Source organism: Phyllostomus discolor, chromosome 5 (assembly GCF_004126475.2).
Source record: "Phyllostomus discolor isolate MPI-MPIP mPhyDis1 chromosome 5, mPhyDis1.pri.v3, whole genome shotgun sequence".
In the NCBI taxonomy this organism is placed as follows: domain Eukaryota; kingdom Metazoa; phylum Chordata; class Mammalia; order Chiroptera; family Phyllostomidae; genus Phyllostomus; species Phyllostomus discolor.
Genome location: NC_040907.2, coordinates 124301556 through 124322676, shown reverse-complemented (window position 1 = coordinate 124322676; position 21121 = coordinate 124301556). Strand labels below are relative to the sequence as shown.

General features: G+C 37.5%; 1 protein-coding gene and 1 pseudogene across 4 annotated transcripts in view; both read right to left on the bottom strand.

Moving 5' to 3' along the window:
- The window catches only part of MICU1 (mitochondrial calcium uptake 1), a 235893-nt gene that overhangs the window by 192558 nt on the left and 22214 nt on the right, over positions 1-21121 (bottom strand). For all 4 annotated transcript variants that reach the window (XM_028512754.2, XM_028512756.2, XM_028512757.2 and 1 more), the window contains one exon: positions 2699-2860. In XM_028512754.2, the coding sequence (XP_028368555.1) occupies positions 2699-2859 (161 nt within the window). In that variant the 5' untranslated portion in view covers position 2860. Of the gene's footprint in view, positions 1-2698; positions 2861-21121 lie in introns of those variants that run through there.
- LOC114496212 lies at positions 10772-12538 on the bottom strand (annotated as a pseudogene).

Here is a 21121-nt window from a genome sequence, read left to right as displayed (position 1 = left end):
ACTTTTATTTTTGGTTTCCAAACTTGAGAATAATTATAGATCATTTCATTATACTCCTTATATGGCACAGCAAAGGCATAAGAATAATAGTTTTACAGAACTAAAATCCTGGCACTTAGTACATTTATAACTTGGAAACTGTCATGAAATTAAAATCTGTGACAAAAGCAAAATCCTTAGCATAGGGGAGATGCTGTCAACATGTAAATTTTTGATTTAGATATATTGGGGCTCAAAAATTACAAATGCTGTACCAATAAAAATATATAAGTTTTTTTTACATAATACTCCAAATCATCTTCTTATTCTTTTGGGGGAAACATGATTACAAAAAGTAGCAAAACACAAATTAAAAAAAATAGTATAATTGATTCTGAGGGTGAAAAGGAATATCTTCTTAAACATTCAAACCATGAAACAACTTCTCAACTTCTTCAAATACAGTCTTTTGTCTTCTTTTAAGTCAGACTAAGCCAAAAGGCAATTTTACAAGGGGGAACACACACATACACACAGAATTTATTTATAAAAAATTGTGCATTTATTCTTACAGTTTAAACTTCAGTCACCTTCAAAGTACTTTCTATTTGATGCAGTCGAGACATTTTTATCCACTGCTCCACACAGTTTTTGATCTTGTTGATTTTGATGCCTTTTAGTGCTTCTGCCATTTTTGGTTTCACCATTCCATATCCAAGAAACATTTCCCTTTGAGGACTTTTTCATCCAGGGAACAATAAAGTTGCCCAGGGCAAAATCAAATAAATAGAGAGCGTGAGGCATGGGGCGGGAGGCATGATGTTTTTGGTCAAACACTCAGCACAGTGTGGGCAGGCGTGCTCATAATTAACACATCATGTAATGGGCAGATGTGTTTACATCTTCAAAAATATTCACTGAACCTGAATGCAGCCTCTCATAGCAATGCCAGCTGCTGCACTGATACAGATGGGTTCCTAGAACACTCACCTAGTGGGGGAAGCTTGTATTACAAGGGGCCCACCCTCCAGAAGATAATTCCAGTTTTTGTGGGCTCCCCCCTTGTAAATGCACCTGCGTAGGACCCTACAGTTCCATTATTTAAAAAATCCCTGAGGAAATTGCTAAGCATTTAGTACATATTACAGCCAAAGGACAAAAAGTACCCTTTCTACTCCTCTTTTCCTTCTTTCTTCCCTACCTCTCATCCTCTTCCTTGTTCCTCAGTCTAGATCTCTCTCTCGAACTCTGTCTCTGTCAGAGCACCTTCTTGTCCATTTTACCTGGCATTATTTCTAAGCCCAGCAGCTCCTTGCTAAGGGTCCTACATACCCTCTTCATCATCTTCAACTAGTATTAGTGTTTGTCAGTAGCTTTTCCCCACTACAGTTTATCCCACTGTTGTTGCTACATTAATGTCTCTTAAAACTTGTCTATTATCAATCTCCTGCTTCAAACCTCTAAGCTCACCACTGCCTAGACATTAAACTCTCAACACCTTAGCACAGTATGTAAGATCTTTTATGTCAGGACTGCGACCCTTTTTGGGAAGCCAGTCTTTTCTGCTAATATTCTCTTTCTTTTCTTCACCATTCCTCAGCCTCATATTATATGCAATAATAATAACTAACATTTATTGATAACTTACTATGTGCCAAATATCTTCTACACAAGATATTTTACAAAGTTAAGTGCCAAGCACTGCTCTAAGCATTTAACAAAAATAACTTATTTAATCTTCATAAGAACCCTGTGAAATAGGTACTATCAGTATCCCAATTTTACATATGAGGAGATCTAAGCCAATACACACACACAAGTACACATACTCATACATTACTAGTCAGACTACAAGGAAGTATATCAGTTCCTCAAATAGTTAAAGACAGAGTTACCATATGATCCAGAAATTTTACTCCTATGTAAATACCCTTCAGAAGTGAAAATATATTCTACCCCCAAAATGTACACACATGTTCACAGCAATATCACTCACAACAGCCAAAAATTAGAACCAACCTAAGTAGCCATCAATAGATAAATGAATAAATAAGATGTGCTACACACTCCATACAACAGAATATAAATTTGCCATGAAAAGAAATGAAGTACTGATTCATGGTACCATACAGATAAACTTTGAAAACATTATGCAACAAGAACAAAGACTGTCACAAAAGACTACATAAGATTCCACTCTTATGAAGTGTCCAGCACAGGCAAATCTATAGACAGAAAGTAGCCTGGTGGTTGCCTGGGGCCAGGGAATATGGAGAAAGTGGAAGGTGACTGATGAATGGCATGGAGTTTCTCATGAGGCAATAAAAATTGTGGGGAATCAGACAGTGGTGATGACTGAACAACCTTGGGAATATACTTAAAACCACTGAGTTGTACATGTTAAATTGTTAAATTTATTATATTATCATAAATTGATTAAAATCATGAAATTGGTAAATTAATAATTTAATTTAGTAGGTTAAAATGTTCAGCAAAGGAGACAGACAGATCTAGAAGCAGAATACTTCCTATTCGTTGCTTAGAAATGATAGCTGAATTCTCTAAAACATCTGATTTCATAGATAAATATTATCAATGCCAAATGATTTGAACAAAGTTTTGATACAAAAGGAAGCCAGAAATCAATTCCTTTCAGATAACAGAAACAACTAGAAGACTCAGAGTACCTATAAGAAAAGGATGCTCAGATAACACTCACCTCTTCCACAAGAGACCAGTACTTGCGGTTACTGCAGATGCACCCAGGAAAGCCACCACCATTAGTCGCCGCCTGATCTGAGTGGGCTGTGACCCTCCATGGTACCATCGAGAACCCAGGGCCAGTTCTGCCAGTGCAGAAAGTGATTTAAGACGAAACATCCTGTGAACAAAAAGTAGAAATGTTACTCCTAACTAGTGGTAGGACAGTGGTGATGATATTGATGATGATGACTGTATCAACTTCACCAACAAATGTAAGTACTTACTCAGTGGCAGACACTATTTTAAACACTTTGCAATACCAAGTATCCCATTTAATACTCAGAACAATTGTATGAGAACTATTTACAAACCTGATATATCAGTCAAGGTACAATTAGAAGACAAGAAACCACATAGTAATTTTCACAGGGAAAAATTAATATACAGCATTATTAATTACAATAGGGGACTAAATACTAAGAGGTGTAGAGACAGCAGATATGGAGAGCAGCTACTACTTTGAGGACCAATGCTGACTAACAGGAGAATAAATCTATAAAGGGGTTACTCCCAGCATAGCTGATATCCAGACCTTGTGGTGAGGACACAGGCGTGGAAATCTGAGAAATCTAAGTGCCACACCAAAAGAACTCACTGTAAAGCCATCTGCTGGAACTCCCGCCAGTGGAACTCAGGAAGGTGCCCATGGGGAGATGCCATAGTATGAAACTCATTCAGAAACTGCATGTAGGAGTGTTGCCACAAGAGCTCCCTAGGAGTCGAGTGCCACTGGGTATCCCACACGCTGCTGCGGGCCACTACATGCAATAAAGATCACACTAGAATCAGGGAGTAACACCTCTTCCTTTTCTATTCTCCCTCCGGTCCCACTACTGACAAAGCTCAAAAGCTGGCAAGGGAGAAATATCCAATATAACAAATAAGACAATGAAAGATGAATTTAGAGCTGAAAAGCAACAATTTGATAAGTGGCACATCCATTTTACAGATGTGGATACTAAGATACAGTGACTCGCTGAAGACTGTATAGCTAGAAGTGGTAGATCCTGAATCTGAACCAAGAGTACACTGACTCACCCAGTTTTTAACTAGGACACTTGGCTGCCCCCTAGTTTGTAATGCTGATAAGACTCTTGTTAAAGTAATTCAAGTGTAATTAAATCTTTTCTCATGCGCAGGCCCCTGGAAGCCCTCCTCCCCACCAGATTTCTTTTGTTTCATACTTACAATGTCACCTCTTTAATTTTTTGTTTTAATTCAGAAACATCTGAATTAGGTCATACTGTTCAATGAACATTCACTCTCCCACCCTCACCCCACAGGCAAATAATACTTTTCTTTTTATTTTGGGTGTGTACTTTGCCCAATGCTTAGCTCTGACCAATAAACTGTGGGCCAGTTCCATGAAGTTCTTTTAAGAGCTATTGCTGTTGGACATCTTGCGCCCCTGCACTCTACCAAGAGCAGATAATGCCCCAGGTAGTCCTGGGTTTTACAATGAACAGATCTCAGCAGAGAGGCAAGTAATGTCGAGCCAGGTAAGCAAGCTGAGCACAGCCAACCTACTTAATGTTAGTGAGAAATAAATGTTTATTATTGTAAGCCCCCAAATTTGTGGGGGCATTTACTGCCACAGCAAAAGTTCATTAATCCAGCATCTAAGAGAATTACTGGGAAGTTCCCATTCAACAAAAATTAAGTTCCTACTATTCAGCCCTACAATGAGACCTAAAAGGCCAAAAATTTTTCTTTACATTCTAATTGGACAAGATACACATGAAACATTTCTGAAATGATACATTTCCATTCTGAGTACATATAAACATATTGGATATAGATGTTTGAGAATTAAAAACTTAAGAAAGACCAGGTTAGTCAGCAAAGACTTTTCTTTAGTGTTGAACCTCAGCATGGTGTAGATTTTGATCAAGTGACAGAAATATCAGGGGCATCCCAAAAGACTTAGGATCATCTCTGGTACCTCATTCCATTTCACAGAAGATGATATTTTTCCTTTAGATGATGATCTTGAAGCCAGAGTAGAATCCCTCATTCTTTTATTCCACTAAGCAGAATGAAAGAAAAACAGGCATTTCTTTCTGGTTGCATGACTTTCAAATCAAAGTATCCATGCTCTACCCCTTTAGTTCACTGCTTCCTAATTTAAATTATCTTGTACTTTGTACATATCTTCCTATGGCCATTAACATATTTGTTCATATATAAGTTTTCTTCCCCTACTTGGCTCTGAGCTTCCCTTTAAAGCCAAAAGTATAGTCAGCCAAGATGGAGGCCTATGTAGACATGCTTCACCTCCTCACACAACCATAAGAAGGATCACAACTAACCTCAGAGCAAAAAACAACCAGAACTGCCAGAAAATCAAACCGTATGGAAGTCCAACAACTGGGTATTTAAAGGATATTCACCCAGACGGGTAGGAGGGGCAGAGAGGACACAGTGTGGCAGCAGTAGTGAGGCAGTGGTTGCAGCGGCCAGTGGAAAGGGAGGTCCCACATCATGCGTGGCGGATAAAAACCAGAAGGGACTCCTAGGGAGCAAGTGATCCCAGCTCCAGGCCAGACAGCATACCCAGGGTTCCAGCACAGGGAAAATAAAGCCTCGTAACTTCTGGCTGTAAAAACCAGTGGGGGTCGGGGTGACGAAAGAAACAGCCAATCTCTTGGAAGAGGTCATATAAAGAGCCCCCACGGAACATATGCAAGCCGACCTACTCTGAGAACCACCACTAGGTCAACAGCTAGAGGGGTGTTGGCTACATATAAGAAGTAGGTGAAACTGTAGGAGGGTGCAGCCAAAGGGTCCCCAGATAGAGATTTGGAATGGGGTTCAGAACTCAAGGTGTCCAGGAAATATTAGAAAAATATATAGAATGTCCTCACCCTCCACCCCAGGGGAAGGGACAAATGGAGCAGGGCCATTGAGAGCTGTTTCCCATAGCAACAGCCTTGCAGCTACCCTCTGGTGTGGTCTTTTAACATATCTATGGCCTTTGGCTGGTTGCATGGATATGTTAAATAGCTCTGGCCAAGCTCTAAGCCAGGGAAATGGAAGTAACTTTCCCTAGTTACGGAGCCTGGGAGGCAACTCCCCCTGGTTACTGCGCCTGTACCTGCGTGAGAACTTGGAAATGATTGGTTCCATAACATGGGGCCACACCTGCCCAGACCCACAATGGCAGTCCAGTAAAGCTGGAAGGCTTTGAGAGTTCTGGCATGTGAGGCCGAGTGTAGGAGGAGTCGGAAATGGGGCTGCAGAAGAAGATTGGCGCGGGATTTAAAAACCCAGACTTGGCGGCCATTGAGGAGAGTACCATGCGGCTTCAGCAGAGTGGGGACTCCCGCAGCCGTGCAGACACCGTCCGGGATGCAGCCGCCTGCAGCTCCTCTACCACCCGGCTCCGAGCCCCAGCCAGCTCTGCAGCCGAGGCCGAGAGAAGGGGCCACCAGTAAGTGACTCGGGAGCACCGGGTCACTGCCCGGCCGCCGCAGCCACCGCCAGGCCTCCACAAGCTGCGCCCGCGCTCTCACCTCTCTCGGGCTCAGCTAACCTTGCAGCCACCTGCTCTGGCCAGGACACAATGAGCTCCGCGGTAGCCCTCTCGGTGCTGCTGCTGCTGCTGCTGCTGCTGTCCTCACTCTCCCAGAAAGGGGGATTTCCCCCCCCCACCCCCGCAGCCATGGGGAGAATCACCACGCGGCTTTAGCTGGCGATCCTGGCAACACAACCAGTGGTACTGAGAACTAAGGAAGGACTGCCAGCTGAGCACAAATTACTAGGAAAAACCAAGAGCTGCCTAAGCCACGGACTTCTATTTCTTCTCCTGAGATACGGTACCCCAGACTGGGCAAAGGGGGGAAGGAAGGACTGTGTGTTTGTAGGTGTTTCAAGGGACTTTGGGATTTTAACAAAGACATTAAGTCATTACTTTTAGTTTGTATAACTTGAATAAATAACTCTTTTCTTTTTCACCAATCTCTAGCATGGAGAGCTATAATTCTCTGGCTTAGAGAAAGGTGAACCTAGTACAGGGGGACCCCAGGAGAAACGGGGATTAATTCCCTAGCATTGTGGGACCCTCTTCCCTGGTGGCTAATAGGGGAGAATCATGGGAAACCACATGTGCAGTAGCTTTAAAGTAATGCAACTACTTGTATATACTCAGTAAAAGCCCACCACAACTAGCCAGGAAGGATCCGCTCTATAAGCATAAAGTCCCTCCAGCCCATGAGGTCAATCTCTGCTTGGAGTTGGCCTGCTCCCATGTTCTCTTCTATGAACTCTGGGTGTTCGGTTCAATTCTTTGTCCCGATCACTAAGAACCTGGTTACCTGTGCACACCTGTGACAAAACGACTAGAAACATAGATGGGTTGCTTCCTGTATGCACTCTGACCATGGACTGGACCTACAACCCAGGCATGTGACCTGACTGGGAATCAAACCTGCGACCTTTTGCTTTGCTGGACAACACCCAACCAACTAAGCCATACCAGTCAAGGCCCGAGAAGGTTCTTTTTCCTACCCAACATTTTGCTTTCTAATGATTGGTTATACTTTCAAAATACTTAAATACATTATTCATTCATTATATTACAGAAAAGAATCTTTTAATTTAACAGCAACAAAGTTCTCAGAAATATCCCAGAAGTGTTTCATCTTCACACTCTACTGGAGAACAAGATTACACATCATTCTGTCATATTTACCCTTTGAATACAGAAAAAAATCCCTGAAATTATGAATGAATTATAATGGTAAACATGTCAAAAATTCATATGAAAAATTACAGTATGCCCAATTCAACTGCAATATAATGACATAATTACCTCATTGTTTCACAACACAGATGAATACACCTTTTCTTAATCTATTTTACTAAAGCTACAACTTGGAACAACTTATTAAGTACATACTGGGCAGTAATACAAACATAAACAAGTATAATTATTTCAATGATATTTGCAATGCTTCTTTGCAAAGGGTGTGTGATATCCCCAAATGATGTGCAATGTACAAAAATAACAGTTTCCATGAACATAGGAGAAAAACAAAAATATGAGCATCTGCTATTGCTGTATTTAAGATATATGGATTTCTGAGAGCAGGCTTAAGCTGTTTCAGATTAGCTGGCCAAGTTATTCCTTGTACAGACTACAAGAACTATTATAATTAATACATTTTCATAATTGATTTCATATTCATAATTTAAAAACCCACAGAGCTCACTAACTGGGCTTATGTATCTGCCTTAAAGCTTAAACATGAATACTGAGTCTACTATAATATATGAAACCTAATACAATAATTTAGACATTAAACACATTCAAATATTTATTGATTTAAATAGAAATATGGTAAGTTAAATAATGCCAAATAATGATAAATGTAATGACTATATGATAGGCTATTAGACTAGAAATGAAGATAGTGAAGTTTCTGAATTGTTTTTATCATTGTTTCTAAGTGTCTTAGCATGACAAACAATTTCTGTTCTATTTCTTGGACAACTTTCCCTAAGGCTCAAATGAAATTCCACCTCATCCATAAGAGTTAGGGAAAATCATTATCACTCTTCATTTCTTTCCTCTGAATTTCTATACAATTAAAATACTGTACCACTTATTATGGTACCTTTTTATTAAATTGTTTTAATGTATACTTGTCAACTTGCCAAGGAGATCACAAATCAATTACACTAGAGCAGATACTAAAAAAAACTTAGGTTCAACTAAGTAACCAGCTTTAACTAAGACTCTATTCTGAAAGATACAAAGCACAGGCAGTACTTATTTATTGCTATGTTTTTTCTGGCTTTAAGAGTTTATTTCAGAAAAACCAAATGTAAAAGTATCTTGTATTTTTTTTTAGAAGAAAACCATCCTGAATGGTTATTAATGACATAGCATCCTACATTAGCCTAACTGGTTTAAGCAAATTTCACATAATCCAAAATGTCCAACTGTCATTACTTCATTTAAGTCATTCGCTATTTATTGAGCAAGGCATTGTGAGGGCACTGCAAAAGGCACAAAAATAAGCAAGACACACTCTACCTTCTAACACCTTATAATCTGGTAGGGAACATAAAACAACTATTCACATCATAAGGCAAGACAGGAAAAAAAGTAAGAGCTACAAGAACTTATTAACAGGGATTCAAAGAAAGAAAATATTGCAATAGGTTAAAAGTTGGAAATGCCTCAAGAAAGTCTCCTAGGAAGATGATTTACTTAGGGTAGAAAAAAAGCTAAGCATTTTCTACCCAAACAGAAGAGTTTGGCTGATTGTATTATCTTAGAAGACTTGTTTTTTTTTTTTTTTTGCTTTGTCATTTCATCTGAGGAATGGAATATGCTACTGGAAATATCTTAGGCTTTAATTATGCCAAATAATTTTTAAAAGATCTGCATACATTTATTTTAAATGAAATTAATCAGCTTGAAAGTTCTGCACTGAAGACACCAGCATGACTGCCAAAATACAGTAGAGATTAACATTCACGTCTAGAAAAGATGCATTTTCATACCTCAGAGTGATATTACTGACAATAAATGAGGAAAGCTCACACTTCAGCTAACTCTGTTCAGCAAAGAACTATTTTAAATAATCTGGGTGAGAATGTAAAGTTAATTTAAGTCATACAAGTCTCTAACAGTAAAAATAATCACTGTAGGAACAAGAATCATCTCACAGAAATGTTAAGTTTGACAAAGAACTTTTGCACATATTCATGCTAAATGAAGATGCTACGGAAAATGTCAATATTCTACAGAACTCAACTTTCTGATACTCTGAACGTTGCTTCATCCATCAAGCACCTCCATGGTTCACTTTCTCAAAACACACACACACACACACACACACACACACACACCCATACAGCCTTTTTACTGCAATAATAAAACCTGAAACTTATGGCTGGTGAAGGAATAAGCAAAGAGTGGCAATTTCCTTTCCTGAATAACTGCACTGAAAGCAAAGTGTGGAGGAGGAAAAAAAAAAAGTAAATCAACCAAAGAAACAGTCTATTTAAAAAATAACACCCAGGAAGCTACAGAAACAATGATGACCATTATAAATTTTCTAAAACCTCCAGGATGAGCTAATGTGTTGAGATCTGCAATTTCACTTCTGGGTGTTGATCCAAAAGAAACAAAATCACTATCTTAAAGAGATATCATGGAGATACCTCCATATTCACTGCAGCATTATTTACAATAGCCAAGCCATGTCCATAACCTAAGTGTCCAGCAACAGATGAATGGATAGGAAAATATGGTATATTTTCATTGATATATACAATGGAATGTTATTCAGCTATAAAGAAGAAAGGAATCTTGCCATTCCTGACAACGTGGGTAAACCCTGAGGGCATTATGCTAAGAGAAAGGCAAATATCATACAGTATAAGATTCACTTCTATGAAAAATCTTAAATAAAGAAGAAGAAAGAAAGAAAGAAGCCAGATAATAGCTTGGTAGTTGCCAGAGGTGGGGGGTGAGATATGGACAAAATGGGTGGAGGTAATCAAAATGTGTAAACATTCAGTTTTAACATAAGCAAGTCCTGGGGATGTAATGTGCAGCACAGTTAATAATACTATACTGTGTATTAGAAAGTTGCTAAGACAATGGACCTTAAAAGTTCTCATCAGGAGAAAAAAATCTGTAACTATGCATGCTGATGGATGTTAACTAGATGTTATGGTAATCATTTTGCAATATATACAAATATCAAATCATTATACTGTACATCCGAAATAAATATAATGTTATGTCAATTAGTCTGGCTGGTGTGGCTCAATTGGTTGGAATATCATCCTATAAACCGAAAGGTTGTGAGTTCAATTTCCAGTCAGGGCACATGCCTAGGTTGCGGGTTCAGTGCCCTTGGGGCATGTACGAGAGGCAACCCATTGATGTTTCTCTCTCACATTGATGTTTCTCCCCCCCCAGCCTTTATCCCTTCCTTGCCCTCTCTCTAAAATCAATGAGCATGTCTCCTCAGGTGAGGATAAAAATAAATAAAATAAAATTTTGGTTATAGTTTCAGTTTTGTTTTCTTGATATGGCTATGTTTCTCAGGGTTAAAACAATTAAGATCCTAAACACTTAACAAAGCAATGTCAAGGGAAGGGCACAACTGCTCCCACTCTCTGGGGTTTAACAGCTATTCCAGTTTAATACCTAACTCCAAAACAAAATTGATTTTTTATATTTTCTAAACAAAATAAGTACAGTCACCATCTTTGTCTGAGCTTATTCTAATCTTCAAACACAAAACTTAATTTTAAGCTTGAAATAAAAAATTTTAAGAGGCATGATGGCTGACCTTAGGATGTAGTTTGTACCTTACAAGAAATTTAACAATCAAAACACAGTAATAATGCCATTAATGAATTTCTCAATTTAGAATATGGAACATTCTTCCACGAAAGGGGGTGAGGAGGGTGAAATGAGTTTAATGAGTCTCTCTCAAGATCTTCATCTCATTTGCTCCCCTTGTGTTTTCTATTCAGTAACTGGATTAATGTTTTGAGTCCAAATTGTGATTTTTCTTACAGTAGTTTTACATGTTGTTTGGTGCTCACTTTCCATTGGTTCCTCTTGCTTGCATGTTCTATCTGCTGCTTCTTTCAAATGTTGGCCATTCAGCACATTCCTTCTAACAGCAGCCTGAAAATGTCTTCCACCTTTTCTCTTCTCAATCATCTTCCTCTTTTGATTCAGCTCTTTTCTTCTGCTCCTTATTTGTCTGGCTGTTTCCTTTGCTTATCTTCTTCCTCTGACCCTCTTCATCCTTTTAAAGCTGCTTTTTCACTCTTGACACTTTTCTTACTTTTGTCTTCTTCAGTTACTGTGTCACTCTCTGAAGGACAGGTCTGCTTTACCATTTTGGGTTTGCCTCTTGGTTTGGAATCTTGCCCTCTGTAGCTGCAGGGTGTCCTTGCTTAGGATTCACTTTTAGATTAATAGATGGCGGTTGCTGTTTTCACCACTCCTCCCTCCTTGATTTCTACCTTTCTGTTTCTCCCTCTTCTAGCAGCTCTGAGTGGTTAATGTGACAATTGCTTTAGTCACATCCTCATTCTGGGTTTTCCCTCATGGTCAGTATCTTTTTTTGAAACACTAGTTTCTTTTTCTTAGCTTCAACATCAGATGATACAGTTGATTGTTTAGCTGATGCCTGTTGACTTGAAAAATTTCACTTTCAGATTGTTACCTATCTCCCATAAACTTTCATTAAATTCTTTCATTTATTTGGTTTCCCATACTCCATTTTCTGAGTAAGGAAATATACCCTTTGGGTCTACAAAAGCAGTCTCGTGAGTTCCAAAAAGAAAATGGGTTCTTTGTGGGCAGTTTTACAGCTCCATCAGGAACTTCATGTATTCAAGCTGGCCAATGAAGATAACCTTTCATCTTGGCAAAGGTGAGGTTTCCAAGTTCGAAATTAAGAGTCATATTTTTCAATGAGGTGATGCCTGACCGTTGAAACCCCAGGCTGCCTCTTGGTTCCCAGGCAGGCTGCTGGTCAGTAGAGAAGTATTTTCTTTTAATGTTACAGAAAGTTTGAAAAATGAAAATGAAATAAATCCATAATTTTACCAGCCTCATATATATTATACCTGCAGTACATTTTAAAAAGTTATTTTCTAAGGAAAATGTTCTAGAGATTTGTTATATAACAATGTGAATACCCTTAACACTACTAAACTGTACATTTGGTTAAGATGATAAATTTAATGTTCTGTATTTTTCACCACAATAAAAAAATACCTACAAAATGTGCAACACAAAGCGTGAGCCCTAATGTAAATTATGTACATCACTTATACCACCAGGGCTGGTGTGGCCACCAGGGCTGGTAAATTATGTATATCACCATACCAACCAGGGCTGGTGTGGCTCCGTGGATTGAGGGTCACCAGTTTGATTCCCTGTCAGGCAGGGCACATGCCTGGCTTGCAGGCCAGGTTCCCAGTTGGGGGCGTACAAGAGCAACAGATTGATGTTTCTCTCGCACAATGATGTTCTCTCCCTCTCTTTCCCTCTCCCTTCCTCTCTCTCTCAAAATAAACAAATAAAATCTCTAAATATATATATCAGCATTGGCTCATCAATTGTAAAAATGCATTACATGAAATCAAAAGGTTAAAAAGGGGAAACTGAGCCCTGGCCAGGTGGCTCAGTTGATTGGAACATCATCCCAAACACCAAAAAGGTTGCAGATTCAATACCCGGCCAGGGCACAAAGCTAGGTTGCAGGTTCAATCCCTAGTCAAGGTGTGTACAGGAGGCAACCAATTGATGTTTCTCTCTCACACTGATGTTTCTCTCTCTCAAATCAATAAACAAATACTTGGGTGAGTATTAAAAAAAGAAGAGTAGAGAACTGGAAGACAGATGAAGGGGTATATGGGAACTCTTATTTTTCACCCAACTTTCTTCTTTGAACCAAAAACTGCTAAAAAAGAAAAGTCTATGGATTTAAAAAAGTATTTCCTTCTATAAGGTATTTTCCACTTCTAAATAATAATTTGCCTAGAGTCGATTACAATCACTATGCAAGTTTCATATTCTTTGAGAAAATACTCAATTACACCTATGACTGCTCACAATATGTCTCCAAAAAGGATAAAACAGATAAAAATCCCTGCAGTCCTCCTTCAGTGCACTCTTTCACCAGTTGCAACCCACATTTTCCCTATGTGACAATGGTGGTGAGTTAATGACAAAACACAGTTACTGAACTCTTGCAGGCTTTCTCAACAGGTGTTCCATGAGAGAATAAAGACATCCACTGGGCAATGAACTAATTGTTCTCTTACACCTTTAGAATGGTAGATCTGTGCAAACAGAAGGAGAATTGAGAAAGTAATCACTGAAATAATTTTTGTTGTTCTGTGCTTCAGCTAAGGAACCCTGGTTGAGACTGTCGGAGACATGGAAAACTAAGTTATAGCCTTTTGAGGAGCTGATACTAGCAGTTATCACATCCCTATTTTGTACAGACAATAGAGGAGCTAACAAAATAAAAACATACATGTGACATTGGGTAAGAATGGTAAAGAAAATACTTCAGCTCTCAAAATATCTTGTTAAGCTGCTCCGCTAAACTCTACAGATCAGTTAAATGCATCCATAAACAGAGAATAACCATTAATATTTTCCTTCTATGTATATAATCATTACAGGAGTGAGTAAGCATACTAAAATCCTGAGGCCGGTATGAGAAAAGACCAGAACTATTCTGACCAGATTTGAAAAAAGTTAGCACCTAAAAATGAAATATTAAAATAATACCACATCAAAATTTATTTGTAAATAGGTTAGGGTCTGAAACAATGGTTTCAGAGCGTTCTACTAGCCCCATGAAACACAACTCTATTCCCTGTTTCTTTTCTCCATTGTTTTTTTTTCCTTTCTCTCTTCTTCTATAATATATGAAAGCTTCAAATCACCCCAAGGCACTTTTAGCACAAAGTCAGAGCACAAAGAAAACACAAATGCCCAATCTTTATCCCAATACAGAGGTTCTGCTTGACAAGAAGTCAACACAGATGGTAATCTAAAGGCCTTCATTCATCTTTCCCTAGCCTGCAGCTCTTACCTGGCCTTCTTGTAAACAGAAAGTATTCCTAAACACAAAAAGAGAGAAGGAAGCAATAATGTGTAAAAAGTCCAATACTTTGGACTTAGAAGTCTTAAATTTAAATCCCAGGTACTCAAATTTAAACTCTGGGTGCCATCTGGTCTCAGTGTTCTTATCTATACAATTAGGGGAATCACATTACATGGTCTCCCAGATTCCTTTCCATCTAACATTCTGTGATTCTGTGATGGAAAAGTCAAAGATTCACCGAAGTATCACTTCATCTCCCAAAACTTCTCAAGAGCCAAAAACTCTCAAAGATTTTCAGATCTCCTACCCTTACTTCTCTTTCCTTCTTTATCCCAAAGTTTCTTCTCCCTTTATCTAGGTTGGTGTTACTAGTAACTAGTAGCACCCCCTCCCATTTTGGTTATGACAACCAAAAATGTGTCCATACATTGCCAAATATTCCCGGGGGAAGGGGGTAATAATCTGGTTTAGTTGAAAACTACTGTGCTAGAGGACAAGAAAAAAAATCAATAGGAATTCTCCCCACATTTTTGAAACCACAGTCCTTTGGTCAGAAAGAAGAGTTCCCTTTTCTCAGACTTTTAAGTGCTTGCACAGTGCCAGTACTACCACTGCCCTAGAGATGAGGGTGCATTTTTTAGAATTTCCTATAATCATAATAATGTACAAACCAATTAAAGGATGGGCAGAAGATTTGAATAGACACTTCATCAAAGAATATATATAAGTGGTGAATAAGCACATGAAAAAATGCTCAGCATCATTAGCTATTAGAGAAGTGAAAATGAAAACCACAATTAGTTACCACTATATATCTATTACAATGTCTAAAAAACAAAAACAAACAATACTAAAACCAACAATACTTAATATCAAAGATACAGAGCAACTGTACCACTCATATATTGTTGGTGGGAAAGCAAGCTGGTATACTCCTAGCTATTTACCCTAGAAATTAAAACTTATGTTCATATAAAAGCCTGTACCTAAATGTTTATAGCAATTTTATTCATGATCATCAAAACCGGAAATAAATAACTTCAACAGCTGAATGGATAAACAAAGTCTAATGCACCCACATAATGGAATATCACACAGAAATCAATCAATGAATGAAGAATGAATTATTGACATGCTTAACAAGAATCTTGAAGGTATTATGATGATGAAAGAAGCCAGTTTCAAAAGGTTACAGGACATTCTGGAAAAGTAAAACTATACTGATGGAGAAAAGATCAGATTGCCAGAGGTTACCAGTAGGTAGAATGTTTGACTACAAAGGAACTACACAGAGATTTTTAGGGTGACACTCTATACACAGACAGTGATGATAGCCACAAAAATCTGGACAAGTGTTAAAACTTACAGAACTGCAATGCAAAAAATAAGTCAATTTTATGATAGATAAATTTCTTAAAACATGAGTTTAAGATTCTGACTACATATTTCATTAAAGATTTCTGCATCTATATTTATTATAGATTGTAGTCTTATTTTTCCATCTCTGTCAAGTTTGGCTTAAATTAAAATTTAAATAATGTAGTAAAACACTGATTCTCTAGATAGTTTAAAACAGTATAAAAACAATTTAGTTCTTTAGTGCACCTGTGAAAGCATTTTTTTTTGCACCTGTTAAACCATTTAAGTATCACTTTTTTTTTCTTTGAGTGGCAGTTCTGTTAAAAATGTTTCTGTTTTCTCCATGGTATTTGATTAAATTCTCTACTTCTACCCATTTCATGTGATGAAAATGTATGAATAGTTAGAAAAGTTAAAGTAGCTCTAAGAATACACAATATAGGCCAGATGGGAACCCATGTGTGTCCAAGTTTAAAACCCTTTTCATTTTTTATTATTTTTATTTAAATTGTTCTATTACAGTGGTCCCAATTTTTCCCCATTACTCTCCCCTACCATGCTTTATTTTATTTTTTTATTGTTGATGCTATTACAGAAGTCCACCATTCCCCCCACACCTTGGGCCACCTCTACCCAACCCCACTGCTCATCCCCTGGCCTTCAGCACACTGTCCTCTCCGTCTAAGGGCTATGCACATATGTTCTTTAGCTAATCCCTTCATCTTCTTTTATCCAGTCCCTCTCACATCCCTCCCCTCTGAGATCTGTCAGTCTGTTCCATATATCCATGCCTCTGGTCTTATTTTGTTTATCGGTTACTATATTTTGCTGTGTATAATGCACACTTTTTTGCCAAAATTTTTGAGGGAAAAATAAGGATGTGCATTATATGTGGGTAGTACCTGAAATACTTTGTGTCTGTTCTTGTGTTTTGTAACTATTTGTTACATAAAATTTCTTGTACCATAATATGTTAAAAAATGTTAAAATTCCTTCATAATACAAAAAACAAATATCTAAATATAAATAAATAAATAAATAAATAAATAAATAATTGAGTAACAAATTAAAACAAACAACTTTTTTCATGAAAGTATGGGCCAAAAATGTGGGTGCACATAGAAGCATATTATACATGGCAAAATATGGTAATTTTGTTCATTAGATTCCACATATAAGATCATATGGTATTTGTATTTCTCTGACTGGCTATTTTACTTAGCATAATAATTTCCAGGTCCATCCATGCTTTTGCCAAGGGTAAGAATTCCCTTTTTTATAGCTGCATAGTATTCTATCGTGTAAATGTACCACAGCTTTTTTATCTAATCATCTACTGATGGACACTTGGGCTGTTTCCAGATCTTGGCTATTGTAGATAACGCTCCTATGAATGACAAAAATTATTATTATTATTATTTTTAAAGGCAGATGTCATTTAGAAAACTAATATACAAATTATTTCCAGGCCGTCTCACAAATGGGGCAATTTTATGTATTTCTTAACCATAAATTTGTTATTTTGACCTTGAATGTCAGTTATACCTTGCTTAATCCAAGGAGTGTGATATCAGTTGTTAAACCTAAATATATAGTCTAATCTACTGGGAAGTAAAACTATTAAGTTAATCACGTTAGCCTTTCTCAAAAGCAGGACCAATCTGACATGAACTTTGTAAAGCCATACTACACTGTAAGCTTCAGAGGTTTGAATACCCAATATTCTACTGATAAACATCCCCTCACATATTGCATGTGAAGCTTCTCTGGTCTTCCTTGTAGCATCTGAAGCCTTTCATTAAGAATAAAATCATTACTTTGTATATTATATATAATTATAATCTTTATATAGAAATTAAATATTCTATCAAGAGACTATTTTAAAGCTATTTTTTAAGTCACAGTTTTCTAAACAGTAGGCTAATCCAAAAACTTCTCTCTCCACTATACGCAGCCAGGCCCATCCTATCAAGCATGGATTTCTCCAATAGTCTCTCCTAAGTGGACTCCTTGCTTCATTCTATACACTTGCTAGAGTAATCTTTTAAAAATGCACACCAGAAACTGCAGAAGAGGCAGATCTACAGAGACAGAAAGTAGATCGGTAAAGTTCTTTTTGGGACAATGAAAATTCTGGTGACGGTTTCATACCTCTCTGAATATACTAAAAGCCACTGAGCTGTAAACTTTAAACATGTAAATTATATGGTAGGTGAGTTATAGCTCAAAATAAAGCAGTTATAAAAATGTAAATCAGATCATATAATTTTCCTGATAAGTAACTAAGTTGGGATTAAAAACCAGGATTTTCTATCTTCCAAATCTATACTCTTCGTTGCCTAAAACATTTTCAACTCCACTTTAATTACTCTATCAGTCACACAATACAATGATGCTTCTTCATTCTCTTCATTTGTTAAGAAACTTCATATATTAAAGGTAGTAGACATTCCTTACTCTGAATTTAACACCTGACATTTAGGGCACAAGAAAGACATTTCATTATTTTTCCTTTTACCTTCAATTTGCTTGCCTAGTAACCTTAAGTGACACCTCACTATCACCTTATAAGACTATATGAGTAAGCACTTGTCAGATTTCATTATCCTCTCCAAATACTTTAATCTGGCAATTAATTCCCACAAAGTCACCTTTCTAGAAATCTGTAATTGCTGCTTTGTTATCTTTTAACAAAAGACAATAAAGGCAAGCAATATAATAAACATCCATTACAAAATTAAATAGCCTGTGTGAATAAAAATTTTTTTAAATCAAAACATTAAAACACTGGCCCAGGGTGGTGGGGCTCTGTTGGTTGGAGCATTATCCTGTACACCAAAAGACTGCGGGTTCAATTCCCGGCCAGGGCACACACCTACGTTGTGGGTTTGATCCCTGGTTGGGGTGCATACGGGAGGCAACCAATTGATGTTTCTCTCTCTCTCCCCCTTTCTTTCTCTCTAAAGGCAATGAAAAAATATCCTCAGGTGAGGCTTAAAACATTGGTGTTAGTTGGCAGAAAATTAAAAAAATTTGAACAGGGACCAAAAGATTTACCTAACGTAAATAAGGAAGAGAATTAGGAGATGGAGATATATGTGGTTTCTTTAAAAATGAAATAAACAACTTCTAGCATTTAAAGGAAACCCTAAAATCTACCTTAAAACTCATATGGAATTGACACCTCGCCAATGAAGATGGTCCACATCACATAGCATCAGAGAAATACAAACTAAAACAAGATACTAATATGTACCTAATACAATGGTCAACATCTAAAACACTACCACCACCAAATAGTAGAGGATGTGGAGCAATGGGAACTCTCATTCATTGTTGATAAGAATGTAGCCACTCTGGAAGACAGCTTGATGGTTTCTTACAAAGCCAAACATACTCTTACCATATGATCCAGCCATTGCAATTCTTGATATTTCCTCAAAGGAGATGAAAACATATGTCAATGGAAAAAAATTACACATATTATGTTTATAGCAGTTTTATTCATAATAGCCAAAACATGGAAGCAACCAACATATTATTCTGTAGTTGAATGGGTTAATAAAATATGGTACATCAGATAATGGAATATTATTCAGGACTAAAAAAACAGAGCTATCGATTTATGAAAAGACATGAGGGAACCTTAATTGCATACTACTAATGAAAGAAGCCAATCTGATGTGGCTATATTCTGTTGAGTCCAACTATATGACATTCTGGAAGAGGCAAAACTATGGAGACAGTAAAAAGAACAGAGGTTTCTAAGAGCTGAGGTAAAGGGAAGGATGATAGAGGAAGCACAGAGGGTTTCTAGGACAGTAAAATACCCTGTGTAATACCATAATGATGGATATATGTCAGTATACATTAGTCCAAATCCATAGACCATGCAACACCAAGAGGGCAGTGTAATGTAAGCAATGGACTTTGGACTATTATGTGTCAGCAGGTATATCAATTGTAACAAATGTACCACTCTGGTAGGGGATGTTGATAAAAAGGGAGGCTATGCATATACGAAAGAAGAGGATATATGGGAAATCTATTTCTGGGTCCCCTAAATTTTGCTGTGAACATAGAACAGCTCTTAAAGAATAAAGCCTTTTTTTAAAAAAAAATCATATTGAATTCTTTTTTTGTTTGGCCAGCAAAATTTATTTATTCAGAAAGAAAGATTATGGGAATGTGACTCCTCTTTACAAAACAAGAATGCGTATTCAAAAAATATTTTGTCCTTTAAAAATTATTAAGTGAGATCACGTACTGTAACTCAATAGTCATTTGGCAAAAAGCTTATTAATGTAAATGGCTAAAAACTAGCATCATGTGATTACTAAGGCTGATAAATAGTAATCTATTAATTCAGGTTATCTGTTCTACAACTGCATTTTTATTTATACCCTTTCATTTTATTTTTGAAATATATTTTATTGATTATGCTATTACAATTGTCCTATTTTTTTCTCCCCTTTATTCCCCTCTGCCCTGCACCACCCCTCCCACCAGCATTGCCCCAGCTTAGTTTATGTCCATGGGTCATACAATGAGTTCCTTGGCTTCTCCATTTCTTATCCTTACACTATTCTTATCCTCCCCCTATTTTGTACCTACAATTTACACTTCTTATTCCCTGTACCTTTTCCCCCATTTTCCCCCCTCCTCCTTCCCGCTGATAACCCTCCATGTGATCTCTATTTCTGTGATTCAGCTCCTGTTCCAGTTGTTTGCTCAGTTCATTTGTTTTTGTATTGTTTTGTTTTGTTTTTAGGTTCAGTTGCTGATAGTTGTGAGTTTGTTGTCATTTTATTGTTCACATTTTTTATCTTCTTTTTCTTAGATAAGTTCCTTTAACATTTCATATAAGGGCTTGGTGATGATGAACTCCTTTAACTTGACCTTATCTGAGAAGCACTTTATCTGCCCTTCCCTTCTAAATGATAGCCTTGTTGGAGAGAGTAATCTTGGATGTAGGTCCTTGCCTTTCATGACTCTGAATTCTTTCCAGCCCCTTCTTGCCTGCAAGATTTGTTGTCGAGAAACCAGCTGATAGTCCAATGGGAACTCCTTTGTAGGTAACTGTACCCTTTTCTCATGCTGCTTTTAAGATTCCTTATCTTTAATCTTGGGTAACTTAATGATGATGTGCCTTGGTGTGTTCCTCCTTGGGTCCAACTTCTTTGGGGCTCTCTGAGCTCCCTGGACTTCCTGGAAGTCTATTTCCTTTGCCAGATGGGGGAAGTTCTCTTCATTATGTTTCCAAATAAGTTTTCCATTTCTTGCTCTTACTATTCTCCTTCTGGCACCCCTATGATTCAGATGTTGGAACGTTTAAAGTTGTCCTGGACGTTCCTAAGCCTCTCCTCACTGTTTTGAATTCTTGTTTCTTCATTCTGTTCCGGTTGAATGTC